Source organism: Calonectris borealis, chromosome 25 (assembly GCF_964195595.1).
Source record: "Calonectris borealis chromosome 25, bCalBor7.hap1.2, whole genome shotgun sequence".
Lineage (NCBI taxonomy): Eukaryota > Metazoa > Chordata > Aves > Procellariiformes > Procellariidae > Calonectris > Calonectris borealis.
In genome coordinates this window covers 5608693-5630563 of record NC_134336.1, presented here as the reverse complement: position 1 = coordinate 5630563, position 21871 = coordinate 5608693, and the positions used below count along the sequence as shown (strand labels likewise).

Here is a 21871-nt window from a genome sequence, read left to right as displayed (position 1 = left end):
CACACAAAGGGTGGCAACTCTCAGAACTAAAAAAAGTGAAGATCAAACTCAAGGTGCAAACGGGCAGAAACTCAAGAGCTCCTCTCAGGGTCTTTGCTCCAGCTCAGAGCGTGTCCCCACCAAGGGCAAAACCTGCCAGCAGCCGTCTGGGCTCCTCAGAAGAGCAGCTTCAACTCCACGCACAATTAAAAAAGCAACACCTCTTCTCCAAATATCCATCCTTCCCTGCTGGGAAACGGCCTCGACTCCTTCTGTCCACCTCCTCCCCTCCCTGGCCTCCTCTCCAGCTGCTTTAGAAATGCCCAGGCAGCGCCGCGGGGCCGCATCCTGCGCCCACCGACCCCACGACCATGACTCAAAGCGATGCCAGGACGGGGCATCCAACCCACGGCCGCTCAGACGCGCTCGGAGCGGGAAGAAAAGATGGAGAGCGGAGGATGAAGACGGGGAGCGGCCGACACGTCCCCACGTCCGTTCGTTTTTCTTGATCTGATGGGTTTTCTCGTCGGGTCCTTTGCTGTTTCCCCTCCTCACCTTCAGCACTAACGCAACGTCCGAGTGCGAAACGCACGGTTGGCACGACCCCTGCGCAAGCCCTTGCCGCCGCTCTCCTGGCGAGGTGCTATCTGGTCTCCAGGGACTCCAGATATTCCAGTGCTATGTCGTAGCAGAAATGATACTGCTCCTGTTCGGAGAGAGAAAAGAGGTTGTTATGATCCCGAGTAAACCATTTCCCAACGTTATCCCTTTTTAAGGCAAAATAAGTCTCAATAGCCCTAAGGAAAAGCCTGCGAGGGGCTCTATGAGGCCAACACAGGCGTCACCCCTCGCTGGGGCTGCGTCCCTCTCCTGTCCCCCGTGACCTGCTGAAGCGACAGCCGGGAGAACTCCACTGTCGGCAAACGCCACCCGTTGCTGGGGAGGGGGACAAGCCATCCCCCGGATCCAAACACACCGGACACGCCGAATTCCCTGCATTTCGGAGGCACGCGGCACCTTCGCCTCCCGCGAAGGACGGAGAAGGACTGCGACGTCCCCTTACCGCAAAAATACGGTTTATTCCCTACAAACCAGTGCGGGGCTCCACTGACCAGCCTCACCCACGGAACCCCCCTCATCACCACAGTGATTGACATCTGTCAATCAGATGGTAGCAGAGCCGTGGGAACGATGGGGTGTCCGAAATAAAACCACGGGCGTGAAATGGAGAAGTGTTTTTATTCTGGAGTTCAGCAGAGGCTGCAAACAGGGAGCGTGCCCAGGCGAGTGCCGTGGCCTCGCTGCATCCGGAGACACCCTGCCCCGCCTGCCAGGATGTTTTTCATCACAAATTCTCCTGCTACAGAAAAAAAAAAAAAGATTGTCATTTTCCATCCCTGGCAAGGATTTGGTCTGGATGTTTGCTTTGCGTGGGGGCGGGGAGAGGCACGAAGGAAAGTCCCAGGAGGTTTCACTTCCGAAAATCCAAATTTTCCAAGGGAAACGCCAAATAAATGAGCATTTTGGTGCTGAGGTCAAAGACTGACCCGCCTGCGACGGCCGCGCCGGAGCCAAGGGGTGTGAGTGGGAAAGCTCCTCACCCAGCCCGCGGCAGGAGCGAGCTCACCCTCCCGTCCCTCTCCTTTCCTCAGACACCTACGGACGGTGTCGGCATCCTCCACCCTTTGCTCCCCCCCAGCTGCACAAAGGGAAAGCCCAGCACAGCCGGCTCCTGGTTTTATAGCAAAAATCATCGAAATTGGGCTTGCGAAGGCAGCCTCGTCCACCCTTGTCCTCCTTTACGGGACCTGTTCTCGCGCTCTCCCGTCTTCGTACGACTCGCAGCACAAAAAGCTACGGGGGAGCTCGGACCTTGGAAGCGCCCATCCCCCTGAGATGTTGCTCCTTCAAGCATCCAACGAGCAAAACCAGCCGGAGTGGGGAAAAAAACCCCCAAATAAATCAGGTTTCTGATGCTGCTGCGAGTGCTGGGACATCGTGGGAGCATTCCGGGTGTGAGACAGCAGGGAGGGAACGGGGAGAGCTCATCTCCCGAAATCCTCATCGGCAGCTTGAGCACCGGCACGAAAATCCCGTTATCCCCCCCCGCGGGTGGGCGGCTGCTCGGGGACCCCAGGTGGGAGCAGGCAGCAGGGGAGAAGGGCTTCAAAGCGAGGAGGCTGCGACAGCTTAGATTGAAAGTACCTAATGCTTTTTGGATTAAGAAAAGGGATTGTTTCCATTTATCATCATATAAAAATAAACCCCACAGGCGAACAGTGGGGGAAGAGGCACGGGCAGCGGGAAACGGCTACGCGCCGGCTGCTCTCCGCTGGGCTGCGGCTCTTTACACCGGGTGAGGATCCGGCCTCCCAGTGACTCCGGTAGATTGGGATTCCCAGAATAGACGGTTCAGGTTCATTTGAGGCTGGAGGACGCTCGTGTCCTGATGTGAAATGTTGCCTTTTTTTAATACCTTTGCAATTTAGCCCAATGGGTCTGGTGGCTTCATGCTTGTCACATCATCTTTTCATTATCTGCATCCCTCCCTCTGCTCCCCGTCCCCTCCCTCACCTTCCCCTCCACTTCAATTCCTAATGCAAATCACATCCCCTCCTCGAAACCATTTCATTTTGCAACGTAGGGATTTTATAATCTACACCGGGTAAACATTTCCGGCTGACTTGCTTTTAAAACATCCCTAGGCACTTGGATTCCTCCACCAGGACGATGGACAGACGCCTGCTCCATCCCCTGTCCTGTTATCGAGGGCCTAAAACAGGGACGGGCTTTTCACCCCGACCCACTGCCACCTCCAGCCTCCCCGTCATGAAACGTGGCTCCACCGCTGCCCCCAGCAGCTTCTCCACCAATTAATTTCACACAAAACACAGTTCCCTTTTACATTTCCAACAGGAATTTGTCTGACTCCACCTCGGAGCTGCTCCCGGCGCCGCAAACCCTCCGAAGAACTGCAATAACATCCCGTGAATTCACGCGGACCTGCCTTATTACTCCTGGGCAGGATTTCCGACAAGCCCAACGCCGACGCCAAGGACATGTCAGCACGGCAAGATGAAGGCAAGCCCGAGGCTCCTTTCAAGAGCTGCCTCGCCTCCCTGTCCGCCGTGGCGTGGTGCTGGCACGCTCACCCAGACATGCTCTGCATGAGGATGCCCATAATACGAATTGGGATTTGGGATGGGAAAGGAGGTTTTTTGGGAGGTGAGCATCCCCCGGCACCTCTCCTCCCTGCCGGAGGGATGCGCGGGGACCAGCAGCCGGGGTGGACACCGGCGGTGTCTGGTGCTTACCAAGGTCTCTACCATATTTGGCTTGTAGTTACGGAGGGTCTTTGCAGCATAGAAAACATCTGCCATGTTGTGACACTTGATCATCTCCAGGATCATGGTGGAGGCACAGAAGGTGCCACTCCGGCCACCTCCGTTCCTGGTGGGAGAAACACAGGTGGTGGTGGTGAAAAGATGGCATTAGAGTTTCTTCCTGTTCCCTCCAATTCCCCCTTTCTCTCTCCATCCCAGGAGATGTCCCAGAGCAGGGGGTCATACCCCAGAGTGCCCCCAAACTGGGGGACCTGAACCAGACCCACATGGTGGCAGGAGCTGTGATCCTGCCCTCTGGTCCTCCCAAGAGCCACAACAGAGCATGAAAACCTCTTTTTGGACCATCGGGGCTGGATCTTGGACATCTGGGCTGTTTCCAGCCCTGCCATGGACCGATTCCTCGTGTGACCTTGGGGAAGCCACTGTGTCCCTCTACCACCCCCTTCCCATCTGGAGGGTGACGCTGGGCTGATGACCCGTTGGGTAGTGCTGGCTGGAGGAACCGTCCCACGTTGGGGTACCTCGCTGGGTACCCCCCCCATCCTGGGCTGAAACCATCCTACACCACCACGTCTGATCCCTGGCAGCAAAGGGGACCGGGGAGAGGAAGAGAGAACATGATGCCATGTTTTATAAAGCATGTTCTCAAATTACCCTTCGGCTAATGAAAACGGACGAGGCTGTAATTAATTTTTGATTAAAGGCTCGCCTGCTGTCTCTACCAATCTGCAAAGGTGCTGGGTCCCCTCCGAGGAGAGCACACATGGGTGTCTGTGTGAGCCAAACCCAGCTGGGAAGAGGGGCGTGGAGAGCACATCCACCTCGATGAGAAGCAGGCGGCGGGAGATGCACAACTCCTGTTGCATCTCTTTGGAGCCTGTTACATGCACGGGACGTGGTGACAGGGCTGGGACCTCTGCCGAGCCCCGCTGCAAGGCAGGGGACCGGTGTGAACGGCGGGGTTGCTGCTAGCGGGCGTCACTCCCACTGAGCATCCATCTCATGGAGGTTTGACATGGTGACCACAAAGCACCTCACCCAAAACTCATGTTGTGGGAGAGATAGCACCATCTGGGGACAAAGTCACCCCGGTGAGGGCTTTTTAGAGGATTTCCAGGCAGAACTGTGGACACACGAGCTGGTGGCATCTCCCCCCTCGCCAGAGCCTGCTCCTCTCCAGTTGACACTCACAGGCAGTGCACCACGGTCCTGCCATCGCCGCTCTCCTTCTGCCACCTCTCCACTTGGGCCAGGAGGTGCAAAAAGGACTTCTTGGAGTCTGGGGTGTCTCGGTATGCCGACCACCGCAGGTACTGGAAATGCCGGACCATCAGGTGCCCCTCCTGCAACTAGAAAAGCAAACCTCATCAGCACGAACCCATGGGCTGCCCTCATTTGCCTCCACTGGAGGTTTGATGGAGGGCAGGAGGGGTTTGCCACACGTGAATAGTAGAGGAAGAGAGGAAGACCCTTTCTGAGTGCTTTAAGATGGATGGTTCAGCCCTCTCCTCCGCAGCTCACACTGGTCCCACCACCCCATCCCACCTGAGGAAAGCTCCACTGACATGGTTTATCCTAACTCACAGCATCTTGGACTGTCTGTGTACCTCACAAAACCTGTTACCAGACCCCTGAGCCTCCCCAAGGCTTCTCCATCACGTCCTCGTCTTGCATGCAGAAGATCCCAGGGGATGCGTTTTGTTGTGTTCGCTGTAAACCAGGAGGCTGATGAGAAGCTGCCACCCACGGAGGCGGGGAGCGGTGGGAGTGCGCCTTAATACCCTGGTAATCTGGTTAGTTTTGAAACCTAATCTGGTTAGCAGGCTCCAGGAGGAAGATTACATCCACAAAGCTAAACGAGGCCAGGCTTTAGCCAGGCAGATGTGGGGCTCTTGCTCCGAAGTACTGGGGGCATCGGGAGTCCCTGATGGGATGAAACCACGGGTCACGCACACCAGCTGCACCTCAGGGCTCGGCGGCACACGTGTGGGGAGCGCGCATCGGAGGAGAAAGGGGGGATCAGACGCAGATGGGGGATCCCCAGCTCTGGAGGGCTCCATCCACCTGATTTCAGATGCCTGATGCGTGGGGCGAGCACCAGACCTCTCCAACCAGTGGGACCAGGTATTGCTGTGGCTCTGCAGGGACGCCCCAGCCTGCGGGGTGGGTGTTGGGGGCATTTGGTGCCCACTCCAACCAGCACACCCCAAACACACGGAGGCTTTTCTGAAGCTTTTCGGGAGCTCCAATGTGGGTCAGCAACGTGGCTGGGATGGGCTGACCACCCCGGGCTTGAGCTTTTGCTTCCAGCTGGAAGCCAGGAGGGCAGAGCGGGGAGGTGAAACAAGTAAGTGGAGTTAAACCAGGAGAAAACTCCTCTGACAGCCCGGGAAGGAAAGCTTTGGGATCTGTTTTGAAGCTCAGGTGAAAGCTCTGTCTGGCTCTGGAGGAGTTGTGACACCCCCCAATGCCCGGCTCCCCTCCAGCCGGCAAGGCTTGGCAAGAAGCAGCTCCTTGCATTTACCAGCGCTCCTCCAGCGATCTGCTCCCTGGGGAAAATCTCTTCTTAGATCCAGAGATTTCGATCACGTGGCATTTTAATATAGCACGGGGTATATTCTACCACCTGGGAGCAAAGCACATTTGGTGAAGGATTTTGCGCTGACACCCAGGAAATGTCAGATGCTTCCCTGGGGAGCACAAACCAAAACCCTCTTTGTGTGAAGAGTCCAGATAATCAGGATTTATCTCCTCTGACCCTGCTCCCACGCTGAAACACCCTTCCCAGTCGGGCGGTCAGCCAAGACGCCTGCTCCCTTCCAAGCTCCCTAATTCTCATCTGCCCAATGACCTCCACTGGGGCATTGGCCTCAGCCCCTTGGCAACCCTCAGGAGATTTAAAGCCCTCAGGGATGCCACCTCTTCACGGCCAGCTTTTGTAGCTAAATCGGCTTTTTTTTCCACATACAGTTCTGCACCCACGCAGGCTGTTCATCGCAGTCCGCGTGTCTTCCCGATTTCACTGCGTTTCTCTTCATTTAAAGGCAAGTTGAACCAGCCAAGTGTCAATGCAACAAGGACAACAGGTGAAAACCTGCGCGGATCTTCTCACCCTGCAGCAAAAGGGCTCTGCTGGTCCCAAGGGAGCCGCCGTGCCCATGTGGGAGTCTCCATCCTATGATATATGCATGGCAGGGCGGAGATGGACCTCCGGGCAGGATGAGAAAGGTCTTCCTACAGAGTTACCTAAAATCTTGCAAGGAGCTGTGAACTCCAGAAAGATTGGATGGAGTCAACAGCACTTTGACAGGCTCCTCTCTGCCGGGACGGGAGCTGGGGCTGCATCCTCTGGAGGAGCTGGATTAGGCTGAAGAAGACACCAGCATCCACAGCACCATTCAGTTAGTTTATATGGAGGATTACCTGGCCGGGCAATGCCAAGCTCTTAGGACTACCCGGCCTCACTAGAAACATCATCCTGCTCTCCGAAGGAGATCTTCACCCATACAAAGAAGCTCTGAGCGATGCCCCAGCCCTTCCCCAAAGCAGCAGCTAACAAAAGCAAGCACATGAGCTCACCCAACCCGGACCTCTGCACTGGGAGGTGCCTGGGGAGCACCTGGGTACAGACATGCACGAAGCCCCCCCTGACCACCCTTTGCTGGCATGGACCCAGAGGAGAGACCCTCACCCGTGTGATGTTCTGGACTCGGAAGAGACGGGACACGATGTCCTCATCCACCGCTCCGGAAACGTACTCCACCTCCATCGGGCCGTACTGCTGGAGCCCCGGCTCAGGCCAGTACTGCAAACAGGGCTGCGGAGAGAAGAGGCACTGTGACTGGGGACATAGAATCACAGAATCATTAAGGTTGGAAAAGACCTCTAAGATCATCGAGTCCAACCATCAACCCAACACCCCCATGCCCACTAAACCATGTCCCCAAGCGCCTCATCTCCACGTCTTTTAAATACCTCCAGGGATGGGGACTCAACCCCTTCCCTGGGCAGCCTGTTCCAAGGCCTGACCACTCTTCCAGTAAAGAAATTTCTCCTAATGTCCAATCTAAACCTCCCCTGGCGCAACTTGAGGCCAAGGACATGCACTGGGACACGGGGAAAGGGCACCATGCATCACAGGCAACATCGAGCAGAATGGAGTGGTTGGCACTGGACACCGAGAGGGGCTGCTGGCACAGGGGGTGGCCCCAAGATGGGACACTGGACCCACAACGCCATTACTCATGCAGGACCCACGGCACATTGCCGGGCGGCCTCAGCGTGTTGAGGGATCGAAGCTGAAGGGTCAGGTCCATCCCCTTGGCACCCACCTAGGCCTCTCCCCACTGCACAAACACAACAGCTGATGCTGCCGGCGATGGGCTTTGCCGGTCCAGAAGAAGACAGGATGGTCCCTGCCCCAGCCCCAGCAAGCACAGGCCTGAGCCTGCACCATGATGGAGCAGGGCTCGGCTGCTCCAAGTCTGCTTTCAAACCCCACCGGCTGCAGAAGCAGCTCTGCCATCAGCAGCAACAGCAACGTGGGATGACGGTCCCCCTGGCCCCATGGCCAAGACACCCCTCCAAGTCAAAGCCACCCCAGCTTGCAGCCGAGGGAAGGGCTGGGGAGCGAGTCCTGCTCCCCCCGCCGTGTCCAGCACGGCACTGATGGATGGCTGGGCCCAAGGGTCACGATGGGACTGTTTTCACACCGCGACAGCTGGGAAACCAGCACCGACACAAAATATATGATGTTTGTCACCGCACTTTAACAGGGCATTTAGCATTTCAGGCCATCTAACGGCTTGGGCCTAACTGCATGGCAAACGTATTTGAGAAATAATTGGTTATTAATAGGGGCTATAAATCTCCAAGATCTCTAAGCCTTCCAGACTCAGAGCTATAATTTGGATATTAAAACTTCCTTCGGCAAGACGTAGTTCAAGTGAGGGATATACCCTCTAAGTCACCTTTCAGAGCTGCCTGCTGTAAAGGTTGATTTATTACCTGTTGGTCCTAAACTGGTAAACATTTAAGATCCAGCTAAATATTGTAACACAGACATCCCTGAAGAACAGACGGCCAGAGAGAGGCAGGGCTCAATAATGAAGAAAAATGGCAGAGTCCCCTTGGACGGTGTTGGGGGACAGCGGCCGCTGCAGGGGACGGGGAGCTGGGGGAGGCTGGCACAGGAGCAGGCAGCTCCCGCGAGGCTGTAGGGCATTTCTGGACCATGGAATGAAAGAACAAGTTGAGAGAGAGAAATAAAATCAGTTTTGCTGCCTCCTTCCCTGCCACGGTCCGCTGCAGCTGGGCTCAGCCGAGTGCTGCAGACGGGAGGTGCCGGCTGGTCCCAGCGAAGGGACAGTAAGATGGTGGCACTGCTGCAGCGCTGGGTTTTTGAAGGGGCACTTGGTTCCCCGCAGGATTCTCAGCGCAGGGTGAGGGTAAATGTGAATCAAGGTGAAAAATGCCCAGGGGAGCATCAGTCGCCCTCCCCTAGCCGGACCTGCCCGCTGCTCGGGCAACGTGGCTGCTCTCCCCCGCAGCCACGCTTGCAGGCAAAGCCCTTCCACCCTCCGTCCTTCAACACCTCTCTGCACGCAGAGGGAAGCCAGGCAGGTCCGTCCCATCGGGAGCAAAGCCCACGAGGCTCGGGGCAGCCGTTGCTGCCAGCCAGGGCTCGATGCAGCAATGTGCCGAGCCCCGTCCTCGCGCCGGGACCGGAGAGCCTGCCCGCCCAGGCCAGAGCCACCCTTGGGTGCCGGGTCTGCACCGACACCCTCGGCTCTGGACTTGCAGAGGCACAGAGAGGCAACAGCCATCACCAGAACCCCCTTCTCACATTTGCAGTTGAAAACACCCTTCCTGGCTCTGCTCAGAGCATCTCCTGAGCAGTCCACGAACGGCCGCTCACTGTCTCCTGGGCCACAGACCACAGCTAAAGCCTTTGTCCTCGTTCCTGTTTTCATACGGTGATGGACTCCAGTAAAGCCAACACACTCGGTACGTTACTTGTATGAGCTACTGGGAAGAGAAGCGCCGATTCCTACAGGAGCTAAATCAAACCTTTTCCTTACTGAAAAAACCACACAGTCCTGCAGAGAGGGTGTAATTTAAAAGGTTGATAGAACATCATTGAGTTTCCTGGGTTTGGTTCTAAAGGTTCACCAGTAAAGAAAATTAAATGCCCTCCAGCTACTCCTCTCCCAATTTATCCTTGTACCTGGCGTCACTCCCTCCCAGGTGCAGAATCCGGCATTTGCTCATGTTCAGTTTCATGCCATTGATGATTGCCCAATGCTCCAACCTATCTGGATCCCTCTGCAAGGCCTCCCGTCCCTCAAGAGCGTCAGCAGCACCTCCCGTTTGGTATCATCAGCAAAGTTGCTAACGGTGCACTCAACTCCTGCATCCAGATCATTGATACAAACACTGAACAGAACCGGCCCTAGGATCGAGCCCTGAGGAACACCGCTGGTGACTGGTCCCCAGCTCCAGCTCCCCTTGGAGCTCTGCTGTCCAGCCAGTTCTTCACCAGCACACCCTGTACCTGCTCATCTCACAGTCGGACAACTTGTCCAGAAGGATGCTGTGAGGGACAGTATCAAAAGCCTTATTGAAATCCAGAAAAACTGCGTCCACCCCCTTCCCTTCATCCATTCAGCGAGTGATCGTATCGTAGAAGGATATTAAATTAATTAAACAGGACTTTCCCCTGTGAACCATCTTGACTGTGCCCGACGATTGCATTGTTCTTTAAACGCCTTTCAGTAGCACCCGCTATGACCTTCTCCATCGTTTTTCCAGGTACTGAGGTCAGACGAACAGCTCTGGAGTTTCCTGGGTCTTCCCTCACACCCTTCCTGTAGATGGGAATAACACTGGCTCACTTCCAGTCAGCAGGGAGCTCCCCAGGCTCCCAAGACCTTTGGTAGACGATCGAGAGGGGTCCTGCCATAACATCCGCCAGCTCCTTCAGCACTCTGGGATGAAGCCCATCAGGCCCCACGGACTTAGGAACATTCAGCTGACACAACTGGTCCCTTACAATTTCACTGTCCACAAATGGAAGGTCACTGTTCCCGCAGTCATGGTCCTCCGACTCAGAGGACCAGGTTGATAGCTTGGCAAAAGGTTGAGAGAACATCATTGAGTTTCCTCGTTGGGGTTCTGAAGGATCTATAGCAAAGAAAAGCAGAGGAACACAACCCAAGAAAGGGGTGGGGTGCAGAGCACCAGTTTATTTCAATTGCAAGATGTATTGGGGTAACGTTTCACTTATACTTCATTCGAGGGAGCAGCACGGAGAGCCTGCTGAAAGCTGAGAGCGTCTCCTGGGTACGGGGACAGCCACGACAGAAGCAGCGCTACTGAAATCACAGGGCGGGGGTTGTTCCGTAGAAGGGGGTACGGGCATTTCTGCACGGGGGGAAAAACGTCAGGTCTGGGGCTCTGTGGTGCCCAGCGCCGCAGCCTGCCCCATCCCTCCCTGGGGACCAGCTCCCGGGGGCAGCGGGAGCAGCACTGCCCTGGCAGGACACACCAGAGGCAAAGACACTTTGGTTCACTTCTTGGCTCAGAACAGCTCTCTCCATGACAAGAAACCAGGGCTTTTCAGCAATGGCATCTGTCCTCCACTTCCTCTTGCCAGCAGACGGGCGCCACGCTGTGATGTCACCGTGATGCAACACATTGGAGAACTCCCCGTGGTGCTCCCCAGGCAGCCGGCGCCACGGCCCTTCATCCTGCTGACCGGCAGGACCAAGCCTGGCTGGTCGGGGAAAGGGCCACGGCTGCAAGTTGCAGCCAAGCTGCAAAAAAAGGAGAGAAAATGGAGCCGCCTTCACCCGAGACATCCTGGGCTTCTGACACGGAGGAGCCAGGTTGGTGGGTGGCTTCAGCTTCTCCACCTGACCATCCAGGAGGTGATACAGGAGCACCTTGGGATGCTGCCACCGGACCTCTCGCAGAAGAAAACACCCTTCAAGGTTTGCCTGAAGAATCCTGGGCCCCCATCATATGCTGGGAGGAGATCGGTGCCAACACCAACCAGTCTTCAGCCTGCTCCTTCCTCAAGAAGCTCTGGAAGATCGTCGGCAGCCATCGCTTCCAGTCAATCTGGTGGGGCGACGATGGAAACTGCGTCGTGATCGCGGAAAAACTCTTCAGAAAGGAAGTGCTGGGGAGGAGGGGACCCCTGAAGATCTTTGAACCGAGTCCATGAGAGGCTTCGTTCTCCAACTTGACCTCCACGGCTTCTGCAAAATGGAAGGGGCTTCTTTCTCATCTGCCTCCATCGAGGAGCTGCAAGCACCAGCAGCAGCAGGGTCTGCTCTGGGCAAGGTACGTCGGTTCCTCCGCACACGAAAGAACCCTCGGGACATGCAGGGGGAGAGGTTCACGTTCAGATCAAATAAGCCTTTACGAGGTAGGAGATGGGGATGGGAGCAAATGCCCCATTTTGTCTCGTGGGTCATTTTCAGGAATTCTCGATGCCGGATTTCGCAGGAGCAGAAATGCTGACAAAATAGATTTTGGTTATTTCTGCTTACTTTGAATCTGTGGGGCGGAAACACAGTCCCATCGTATCGTGCTTTTTCGTGCTTGCTCTGTATCTGGCTGCACCAAAAGGTTAAATCTTCTTGGGGCATCTGCTTAACGCTGACAAGAGACACGTCAGCATCAGCATTATTCCCAACGTGTCCATCCCACACTGAGGTGCCTGAGAACCAGTGGTATTTGGGCTTCTCCGTCGGTTTTTAGCCTTTGAAAATCCTGCACTTTTCTGCTCCCAAATGCCGAAAAGACAAGGGTGGTTATTACTTAACAAAACCCCATCCCAACATTTTATTCAGCCTAAACTTGAGGTTTAAAACGCCCTGGAGAGTCCTTTTTAATGCCCGTTTTTGTCTTTTCTGATGCCGATGCTCAGTTACCGGATCTCTGTCGTTCTCCTTCTTGCAATGATGGCAACTAACTCCTCTCCTTTGCCTCTTATAGCTGCTCTTCTACTGCGACCCCTTTTTGAAGAGAGATTGCCCCAACCTCCTCGGGACGTGCACACAAAGTGCTGGTGAAAGGAGGAGAGCCCCAACTGCATCCCCGCTGGGCGCCAAGCTGAAGGAAGAGCACCCGAGAAGAAGACGGCCTGATGCTCAGCCGGCGGTGGGAGCTGCGGAGGAGGAGAACGACACCCAGACATCTGCAACCGCCAGCTCCACCGCGACCGAGCCCCGGGCTGACACAACCGCCGGACGGGCAGTGCCGGTCCATCCCCACCGAAACGGCCCTGCAGCCCCAGCCCCGCGGGCACCCAGGAGGCGGCTCCTGCTCCGTCCACGGCTTCTCCACACCGTGTCACACCTCCTGCCCCAAACAGCCCCTTCGCACCAGCCGTGGGGCTCCCCACGCTTCCATCTGGGCGGACAAATTCAGCTGCTCTGCAGGTCCCCAGGGCTGGCCTGCCTCCATTCTGCGCTCCATGGTTTGCGATGGCCATACTGGCAGCAGCTTTTGCCGCTCCCGTGCCAGGGCCACCGCACGGCCAAGCTCCAACCCACCACCACTGCCCAACCTGCGCCTGCGGACCAAGCACCGCAGCTGCTGGAGCGGGGTTGGACCCCGACAGGAGCTGGACTAGGAATAGCGGAGACCTTAGGGAGCAAGTGAGCGTCATCGAGGTAGGAATACATTAGTATAGGAATAAGTAACAACACACTGATGTTCTCAATAATAAATCTTTTCAAGTTGCCTTGTCCTGTCTCCAGTCTCACAGTCGCTGTCTCGACACCCGGGGCAGGGGGTGCCTCCAGGGACATAGAATCATAGAATCATTAAGGTTGGAAAAGACCTCTAAGATCATCGAGTCCAACCGCCAGCCCAACACCCCCATGCCCACTACACCATGTCCCCAAGCGCCTCATCTACACGTCTTTTAAATATCCCCAGGGATGGGGACTCCACCACTTCCCTGGGCAGCCTGTTCCAAGGATTGACCACTCTTCCAGTAAAGAAATTTCTCCTCATGTCCAGTCTAAACCTCCCCTGGCGCAACTTGAGGCCATTTCCTCTCGTCCCATCGCTGTTACTTGGGAGAAGAGACCAACCCCCACCTCGCTACAACCTCCTTTCAGGTAGTTGTAGAGCGCGATGAGGTCTCCCCTCACCTCCTCTTCTCCAAGCTGAACACCCCCAGTTCCCTCAGCCGCTCCTCATCAGACTTGTGCTCCATGAAGGGTTTGGCTCCAGCCCGGAAAAGCCAAAGGCCCCAGGCACTAGGGCTGCACCCAGTAAAACCCAGCAAAAGGCCAATCTGGGGCTAATCCAGGAGCTGCACCAGCACCCAGGGCCACTCCAACCAAACCAACCCCTCACAGCTCTTGGGGGGTCCATGCCCCTTCCTCCCCCAGCTCAGACCAGGGGCCGGGGGCAGCGGGGCTGCAGGGAGCAGACGGGGCTTCTCCTGCCCATCCTACATCACATCGGGGATAACTACAGCATTGCAGCTGGCAAAGTGATAGATCTGTCCTACAGGAGTCACAGCTTGGACTTGCTGGAGGAAGAACCTCTCCCATCAGCATAGAATCATAGAATCATAGAATACTTTGGCTTGGAAGGGACTTTTAAAGGTCGTCTAGTCCAACCCCCCTGCCATGGACAGGGACATCTTCAACTAGATCAGGTTGCTCAGAGCCCCGTCCAACCTGACCTTGAACGTTTCCAGGATGGGGCATCGACCACCTCTCTGGGCAACCTGGGCCAGTGTCTCACCAGCCTCGTAAAAAATCTCTTCCTTATATCGAGTCTGAATCTCCCCTCTTTTAGTTTAAAACCATTTCCCCTTGTCCTGTCACAACAGGCCCTATTAAAGAGCTTAAAGTCCCCATCTTCCTTGTAAGACCCTTTAAGCACTGAAAGGCCGCAATAAGGTCTCCCCGGAGCCTCCTCCTCTCCAGGCTGAACAACCCCAACTCTCTCAGCCTTTCCTCGTAGGAGAGACGTTCCAGCCCTCTTGTCATTTTTGTGGCCTCCTCTGGACCTGCTCCCACAGGTCCATGTCCATTGACTAAGGCTTCCTTTGGAGAAGAGGCTCTGACCGGAGCATTTAAACGAGATGGTACAGCACGATCCCCCTCCTTCCCACGGAACAGGGAATTTCATGTCTTGGTGAGAGCAGCCCTGTAACTCCTGCTGCGGAGAATGATCCACACTTCATGGACATTTATGCCAAAAAATCACAGGGCTCCTGAGAAATTAGATCAGGAGTTCGTAGGTTGGCAGTAAATCCACAGCGCTACACAGCACAGTCCGATCACGGACAGTTTCCCTAAATTAGGTCCCAAGGTAAGGGAGCCGCAGGTGTGATTCCACCTCCCAAGCCAAGCATCCCTACGCCAGGAGAAGAGGACAACAGCCATTCCAACCGGGAAGCAGCAGACAAATGTATTTCATCTCCCACCCTGTCCCGATGACTTTACAATAGGTATTGCTGCATGGGTGGCTTGGGTTACGGAAATTGGAGCTCTTCGGTAGCACCTGGGAGCTTTCCAGGTCTGCACAAAGTCACTTGAAGCAGATCAAAGCAGGAACACCAGTTCGAGCAAGGTTTGCAGATGGAAACATAGCCGCTGAATGTTGGAAACGCTAATCCAGAGAGGGGGATGTCACCTGTACCCAACCAGGTGCTGAAGACTTCTGGGCTTGTGACAGGGTCTGCAGCAGCAGGCACCCAGGTCGTTCCTCACTTAGGTTTTCTAAGCCAGTGGTCTCCAAAGTGGGGTGTGCACAACGGTCCGTCGGGATGCGGGAAGGAAATATTTGAACTTCCGTTTGTTTTCGTTTTATTTCTATTTTCTCATACAGAGATGGCATATTCTCAACAGCCAATGACTTCTTCACAATCCATTGGAATGAGACGGGGAGCAACCGTGAAAATTCCTCGCACCACACGGAGATTTGCTGCTTATCTCGCAACGAAGGGCTTAAAAGAGCTGTCGAACTTAAAGGCGTTTTATTTCACAAAAAGACAAGCGTTGCAAACCTGCCGATGAGCAGTCGCTGTCAGTAGTATGCTACCTAGCAGTTATTGTCCAAAAAATAAACACACTTCAGGTGCCCCTTCAAGGTGAAGGTGCCTTTTGAACAACGAGTGAGAAAGTAACTGCTTTTTGAAAGAAACTCGTGCTGCGGAGAGAGCATTTGCTAAAAACCCCCAAATGCACCAAAAGTCCTTCTCTGTTCGCAAACAGGTCCGGCGAGGCGCCGTCCCTAGTTGGCTCCCTCACCAGCAGTGCCAGGACGTTATCTTCCACGAGTCCAGGAACCTCCTGGACTGTTTCCTCTCCGCTGTTTGTACTTCCAGCAGACGTCTGGTCAGTTGAAGTCCCCCATGAGAACAAGAGCCAGCGATCGTGAGACTTCTCCCAGCTGCTTATAGCATATTTCATCTGTCTCTTCATCCTGGTTGAGTGGTCTCTAACAGACTCCCACCACGATATCTGCCTTGTTGGCCTTCCCCCTGATTCTTACCCATAAACACTTGATCTTTCATCACCATCAGCAAGCTCTAGACAGTCAAAACAGTCCCAGCTGCTGGTGCTGGAACAACCCCGGTCACACAAACCTGCTCATTTCAGCGTGTCCCTGGGCGGATCGCTTCGTTAAACGTCAACCTGATCTAAGAGCGACTCCTCTAGTGAGCACACGAGCTGAGAAGCTCTTTGGGGCCAGCTCTGCCTCCTCTCCCGGCAAACCTCCGCGGGGCAAGAGACCCCCGCCCAGGACATCCCTCGATGCTCAGGATCTGCTTAATGTCACCCCATGCAAAGGTCCTTTGGAGCACGTGGCATTAGCTCAGCACGGAGGGAGGCGTGGGTGCGCTCCACAGCTCTGCGCGTGCCCGGCATATTTATATATATAAAAATAAATACCAGTGTATTTACAGACAGCTCCGTACCGGTGCAACATCCATCTGCATCCTTGCGACGAATGGTACAACTGCCGTGTTGGGTCATTTACATCGAGTATCAACTCGTAAAATAAGCCAGCTAATGAAGTCTTCTCCAGACATCCATTAAGAGGCTATAATGCTAATTTTATGTAAAAATCCAGTTTTCTCATTGAATTAACATTACAGACCTGTAGCGGACTTTTACATCCGCTCCGGTTGTGGCGGGAGCGCTCCAGGCACCCCCCCGGAGCAGTGCACCAGGAGAGCAAAGCGAGGTGAGGCTGAGCATGGCCCCCTGCTCCCCGCCTCCTGTCCCCTCTCCCTGGGTGACAGGCCACCTCCCCTCCAGTTCAGCAGACCTGCACATCCCATCACACCATAAAACCCACGGGACAGCTGCTTTGCAACAGGCTGATTTGTAAAGTGGCATTCACAAGCCACCAGCGCCCTTGGAAGATGAACGCAGAAATCCCCTGTGCCTCAGTTTCCCCTTTGTAAAAGGAGGATGCAAATCAGTTCTTTATAACAAGGTTATACTTGTCGTTAACCTTGTATCTCCCTGGGGCACCTACAAATATTATGGTACAGTAAAGCAACGCCAACGCAACGCCAACGCAAGGAAGCCAGGCTGGTTTGCTGCTGCCACGTATCTCTGGCTCCAGCTGGCCAGCCCTGTGCTTACAGGGGATAAATCCGGGGTGCTGCAACCAGTCCCGTCTCCCCTCGCAGAGGAGAGGGAGCTGAGCGAGCAAGGCAGGGGCTGCAGCACATCCAGGGCGGTGGGGACGGAGCAGGACAGGGCCACCTGCGGGGCCGACACGGTCCCCGGGACGGCAGCACTCACCCAGGCGGAGTTGGACTGGTTGAGCTGGTTGAGCATGACGATGGAGGTGCAGCCGTAGTCATACACCAACCGCCAGAAGTCGGTGGTGGTGTTCTGCAGCGGGTGCAGGGTGACGATGAAGGCAGCGCTCTTGGTGTAGCTCTGCAGAGAGGGAAGATGAGCACCGTTAAGGACATTGAGGCGGCACTGAAGCCACTGCTGTCGTACCCCGAAAAACCAGTGCAACCAGTAGATGAATGCCACCAGAGCCATCTTCCCCATGGTTGAGCAGAGCTGGCCTCCCTGGCACAGCCTCGGTCCCTCCATGCCCTGGGGAGATCTATAAAACAGGTTCTAAGTGATCCCTGCCCTCAGTGGGGACCAAAGCACCCGCTTTCTGCTCTCTGCCCTCGCGGGGAAGGGTGCTTCACACAAATAACAAGGGAAAAGACGTCACCATTGAGCCAAGCAGAAGCCGTGGCTGCCAGATGGCCCCAGCCCTCAGCTCTGCACCCTGGTCCTGAGTGAAAGCATCACCCACAGCAGCACCCCCACAGTGCCCCAACACCTCCAGGCACTGAGACCCGCAAAGAGACAACGGGGTCAATGGTCTTTTCAGGGAGGAAAGAAAACCCGAATGAAAGACCTCTAGAGACTGCGAGGAGGAAGGGGGAAAAAGAAAATGACTGTACTTCTCATTTGTGCTTTGAATGAGATTTGTCCCCTTGGTCATCCCGATGCCGAGGGACGGGGAGCCCACGGCCGGGCTCAGCACTGCATCCATCAGGCTTTTAAATTAACACACTTTAGCTCAAGCCTCGTCAGATACAGGAACAGAGCAGAAAATGCTCGGTGCCCGTGAATTAGCACAGCTCCCTACTAACGGAGAGTCCTCTGGCTGCTGCAAAACCTCCTCAATTAGCTCATGGAAATGCCCTTATCAAACCTTTCCTCCTGCCCTGTCGTGGGGCGACAGCGAGACCCCCGCTTTCCGCCCTCCAGGAGGGCGATGAGAGCAGCGGGGCGAGGGGGGTTTCATCAAGCGTTGACCAGGCTTGCCCTGGCACCCGCAATCCTTTGGCACCGGTGTCAATGACGGCAGCCGGTGCGGAGCAGAGCGCGGCTCCGCCAGCCTGCCACCAGTACCAGCACCGCCGCAGCGCTCAGCACCGGTGACGGGCAGCACAGACCAACCTCATCTGACAGACGAACGCACTGAGCAAACTGCTTTAGCACTTAAAGAAAATGAGCTTTTTTTTTTCCCCTCAAAGAGGGAAATGGGTTTTATCCCTTCAGCAAGAATTTCATCCAAAGGGCTTTTTCTGTCTGTAAAGAAATTTCTATTCTCTGACCCTGTAGCAGAGATTAAGGGAGGCTCAGTGGTGTACAAAAATAAAATGCAAACACCAAGAAAGCTGAAAACAAAGCTCCCATCCCACGGTACCCAAAGCCCGTGGCCCTGGGGTGCGGCTCCCCAGCCACCAGCAGCCACCTCTGCTTTACAAACTGCTTTTTGCTGCGAGAGCAGGGAGATGAGATCTGCACAAAGATAAATCACCACCCGTGAGGTGAAAAAACCAGGGCTCAGCCTGGTGCCAGTGCTCAGCTGCGACCAGGAGGGTTTGGGGAAGGTGCCCGGGGTGCGGCGGGGCTCAGCGCTGCCCATGCAAAGCACCCCGGCTTGTTTCGGGCAGAGAAAAGTGGTTTTGGTGATAAATGACCCATCGCTCGGTGCGGGCTCGGAGCCTGCAGCATCCTCTCTGCTCTGCTTTGCGGTCGTCAGCAGGTAGGAAATAGCTTTGCCATCACGGGTGTCCTTTCTGACTGCACGAGGGGGATGCACGGTGGCTTTGGGAGCAGTTCAGAGCCCCCTGAATTGCACCGGGAGGACGGGCGGGAGGATGCACGGCAGGGTGCTGGCAGCACACGGAGGGGCTCGGTGCTACCAACCCCTCCCAGAGCTTCCTCTCCCTCCTGCGCTCCATTTTGCGATGAAATAAATGAAGCCCCTTTGTGTGCGGCTTGCGAAAGCAGGCGAAAAGCTCTTTCAAGACCAGCAAGATGCTGCTACACAAAAGAAGGGTTGAAGGATCCCGCTACGCCGCTCCCAGCCCTGCCTCCCCCCCGCACACGGCTGCCACGTCCCTTCGTGCCCTTGTGCAAAACGGGGCCGTAAATTCAAACCGAGTGAGGTTTTGCCGTGAAAAGTTGCCCAAGACAACCCAAACCGGCCCCTTCCCTCCCCGCAGCGCGCTCACATCAGTTAAGGCCGCGTTGATGTAGTTGTTGCTGTCTCCGTCCACGGAGATGAGGAAGGGAAGGCATCGGTCGGGCGGCAGGACGTCCATGCTGCGGTTCCTCTCCCGGTTGCGGGGCAGGAGGGCGATGCTGCATTCCTCCACGTCCAGGTGGGGAGTCACCGAGTTGAGGGTCTACAAGTACACGTGTTCCCCTTAGCTCCCTTCCTGCCTGCACCGGGGGCCAAAACCCCTGCCTGCTGCTCGTCAGAGCCTGCTGGTCCCAGCGGTGGTGGGCAGAGGAGGGTGAGGAGCAAGGGGGTGTTGCAGGGGGGATGCAGGGGTTTTGGGGCCGCTCACCTGGAACTCCTCCCGTAGCTGCGAGGAGTTGCTCTGCGGCTCTATCCTCACCATCTCCTTGTAGGTGGGCTTGAACTCGCTGGCGGGGATGCTGGTCTCCCCGCACAGGCAGGCTTCCAGGATGGCGTCGTGAATGAAGATGTACTGCTCCTTTCGGGGGGGAGGAAAGGGGAGAGGGCTGAGCCTCCGCGACCTGCTGGTGACAGCAGCCCCACGTGTCCTCCGGCTGTTCCCGACACCCGCTCACCTCCGTCTGTATCATGTTGATCCTCCGCGAGCACAGGGTCTTCACGCAGTTGTAGATGTCCACGACGCCCTCGCACTCGGCCATGTCCAACATAACATCCAGGACGATGTAGCAGCCAGTTCTCCCCGTGCCGGCGCTAGGGATGGAGGAGGAAAACACAGCAAACACATTCCCAGTCTGCACGGCACCCACACACAGCCCAAACTGCCAGAGGGTACGGAGCAAGGTCTGTGTGGGCAAGGGCTCAAACAGCCCCTGCCCAGGGATGCGGGGGCAGCCGGGGTGCAGGCAGGGCTGCCAGGACCTCGCACACCTCCATAACCACAGCCCAGTCTTGCCTTAAACCACCCGCCCCACCACCCGCCCAACACACGGCTACAGCAGCCCGGGGGCTGCAAGGTGGTCAGGCGGCGGGTGGGAGGGTGGGCACCCACATCTAAGGTTCATTTTTGCTTTAAGACATGAAAACACGGGCTTTTTTTGCAACAAAACCAGCAGCTAAACCATCTGAGTGCCAACAGTCCTCTGGGACCCCATCCCAAAAGGGCTGACGGAGGCAGCGGGAGAGGAGGATGCTCAGCACCGAGCCCTGAGAGCGCAGGGAGGTACCCCCAGCGCAGAGGGGGTCTGAATTCCCCTGGGGGGGTCCCTCGGGTTAAGGCTGAGCCTAGCAGGACGCCTGGAGCCAGATGACCCAGCAGCGGCGATATCCCAAATCCTGGCACGCTTGTACTCACAGCGAAAGAACTCCTGATGCGGCGACCACCCCCGCAACGCGTCGGGAACAGAACCGCTCCCCCCGCTCCTTCCCTACAAAGTCTTTTCCACTGAAATACTAATTTCTGGGGCTGATGAATCGCTCATCATGATTATCAGTGATTACAGGCTACGGGCACTAATCACACTCGCTGCTGCCGGTGAATGAATACTGATGAGGCAATTGACAGGGAGAAATCAAATTAAAAAAATCCCTCCCGTTCGTCAGCTCCTCCTTGTTTGCCCAGCGGAGGAAGAGCCATTAACCCATCGCGTGGGGACGCCGGCTCAGGGGACAGAAAGCCACCGCTCCCGCTCGGACATGCCGCTGGTGTCCTCCCAGCTCCGGTGTCCCGGTGGCTGAGCCCCGCGGGGACAGCCCTGTGGGTAACCCTGGGAACGGGGCTGTCCTGCTGTCCCCCCCCGCCTCTCCCTTCGGCCAGACCCAACGTCCTGACCATCAGCAGCGGTCGAGCTGCCCGTCCCCCCCGTGCCACCCTTGCCCATGGGGACAGAGCTATGTCATCAGTAACGGGTGCTGGGGCAGCCCCCAAAAAAGTGCTGCTCCCTGCTTGCCCCCCTGGACCACCCACAGCCCCCCATCCCTGAGGCCACCAGCCCAGTGGTGACATTTTACAGCTGGATGCCATCGCAGAGGGACGTCCAACCTCACGCCGTCAGCCCTGCCGCCTTCCCTGCCTCAGCCTTTCCTTGTTATGAACCCAATTTATACATTTGATCTTTCCCTGCTGAATATTTTAGCATCATTTGGAGCTTTTGGCATCATTCGGAGCTTTTAGCATCATTTGGAGCCAGAGGCTGAGCACCCACCTAAGACACAGCGCTCTCCCCCCCGGGGACCCCCACCAAACCCCATCCCGGCGGGAGATGCCCCCCCGCAGCCGGCTCTGCCCCATGGCCACGCACAGACCTGCAGTGGATGACGATGGGGCCGGCGTCGGGCGGCGTGGATGCCTTCACCCTGCGGATGAAGGCCAGCAGCCCCGTGGCGTGGTAGGGGACACCATGCTCGGGCCACGACGTGAAGTGGAACTGCTTCACCTCGTGCCGAGCCGAGTAGCCCCGCTGCAAGGGAAGGGTGAGATGGAGTCAGGGTGCAGGGGGAGGGCAAAGCCACCCAAACACCTAATTTTCTTGGGAATCCATGATTTT

At 56.1% G+C, this 21871-nt stretch overlaps 1 protein-coding gene across 1 annotated transcript in view; it reads right to left on the bottom strand.

Annotated features, from left to right (window-relative positions):
- Positions 1–354: 354 nt before the first annotated feature.
- Positions 355–21871, bottom strand: part of PTPRU (protein tyrosine phosphatase receptor type U) — a 76503-nt gene continuing 54986 nt past the window's right edge. Inside the window, exons 22-30 of the mRNA XM_075173876.1 lie at positions 21630–21784; positions 19943–20078; positions 19696–19845; positions 19357–19530; positions 17120–17260; positions 7015–7140; positions 4515–4672; positions 3294–3429; positions 355–685 (exon numbers count right to left, since the gene is read on the bottom strand). Coding sequence (XP_075029977.1) covers positions 623–685; positions 3294–3429; positions 4515–4672; positions 7015–7140; positions 17120–17260; positions 19357–19530; positions 19696–19845; positions 19943–20078; positions 21630–21784 — 1239 coding nt within the window. The 3' untranslated portion in view covers positions 355–622. The remainder of the gene's footprint in view (positions 686–3293; positions 3430–4514; positions 4673–7014; positions 7141–17119; positions 17261–19356; positions 19531–19695; positions 19846–19942; positions 20079–21629; positions 21785–21871) is intronic.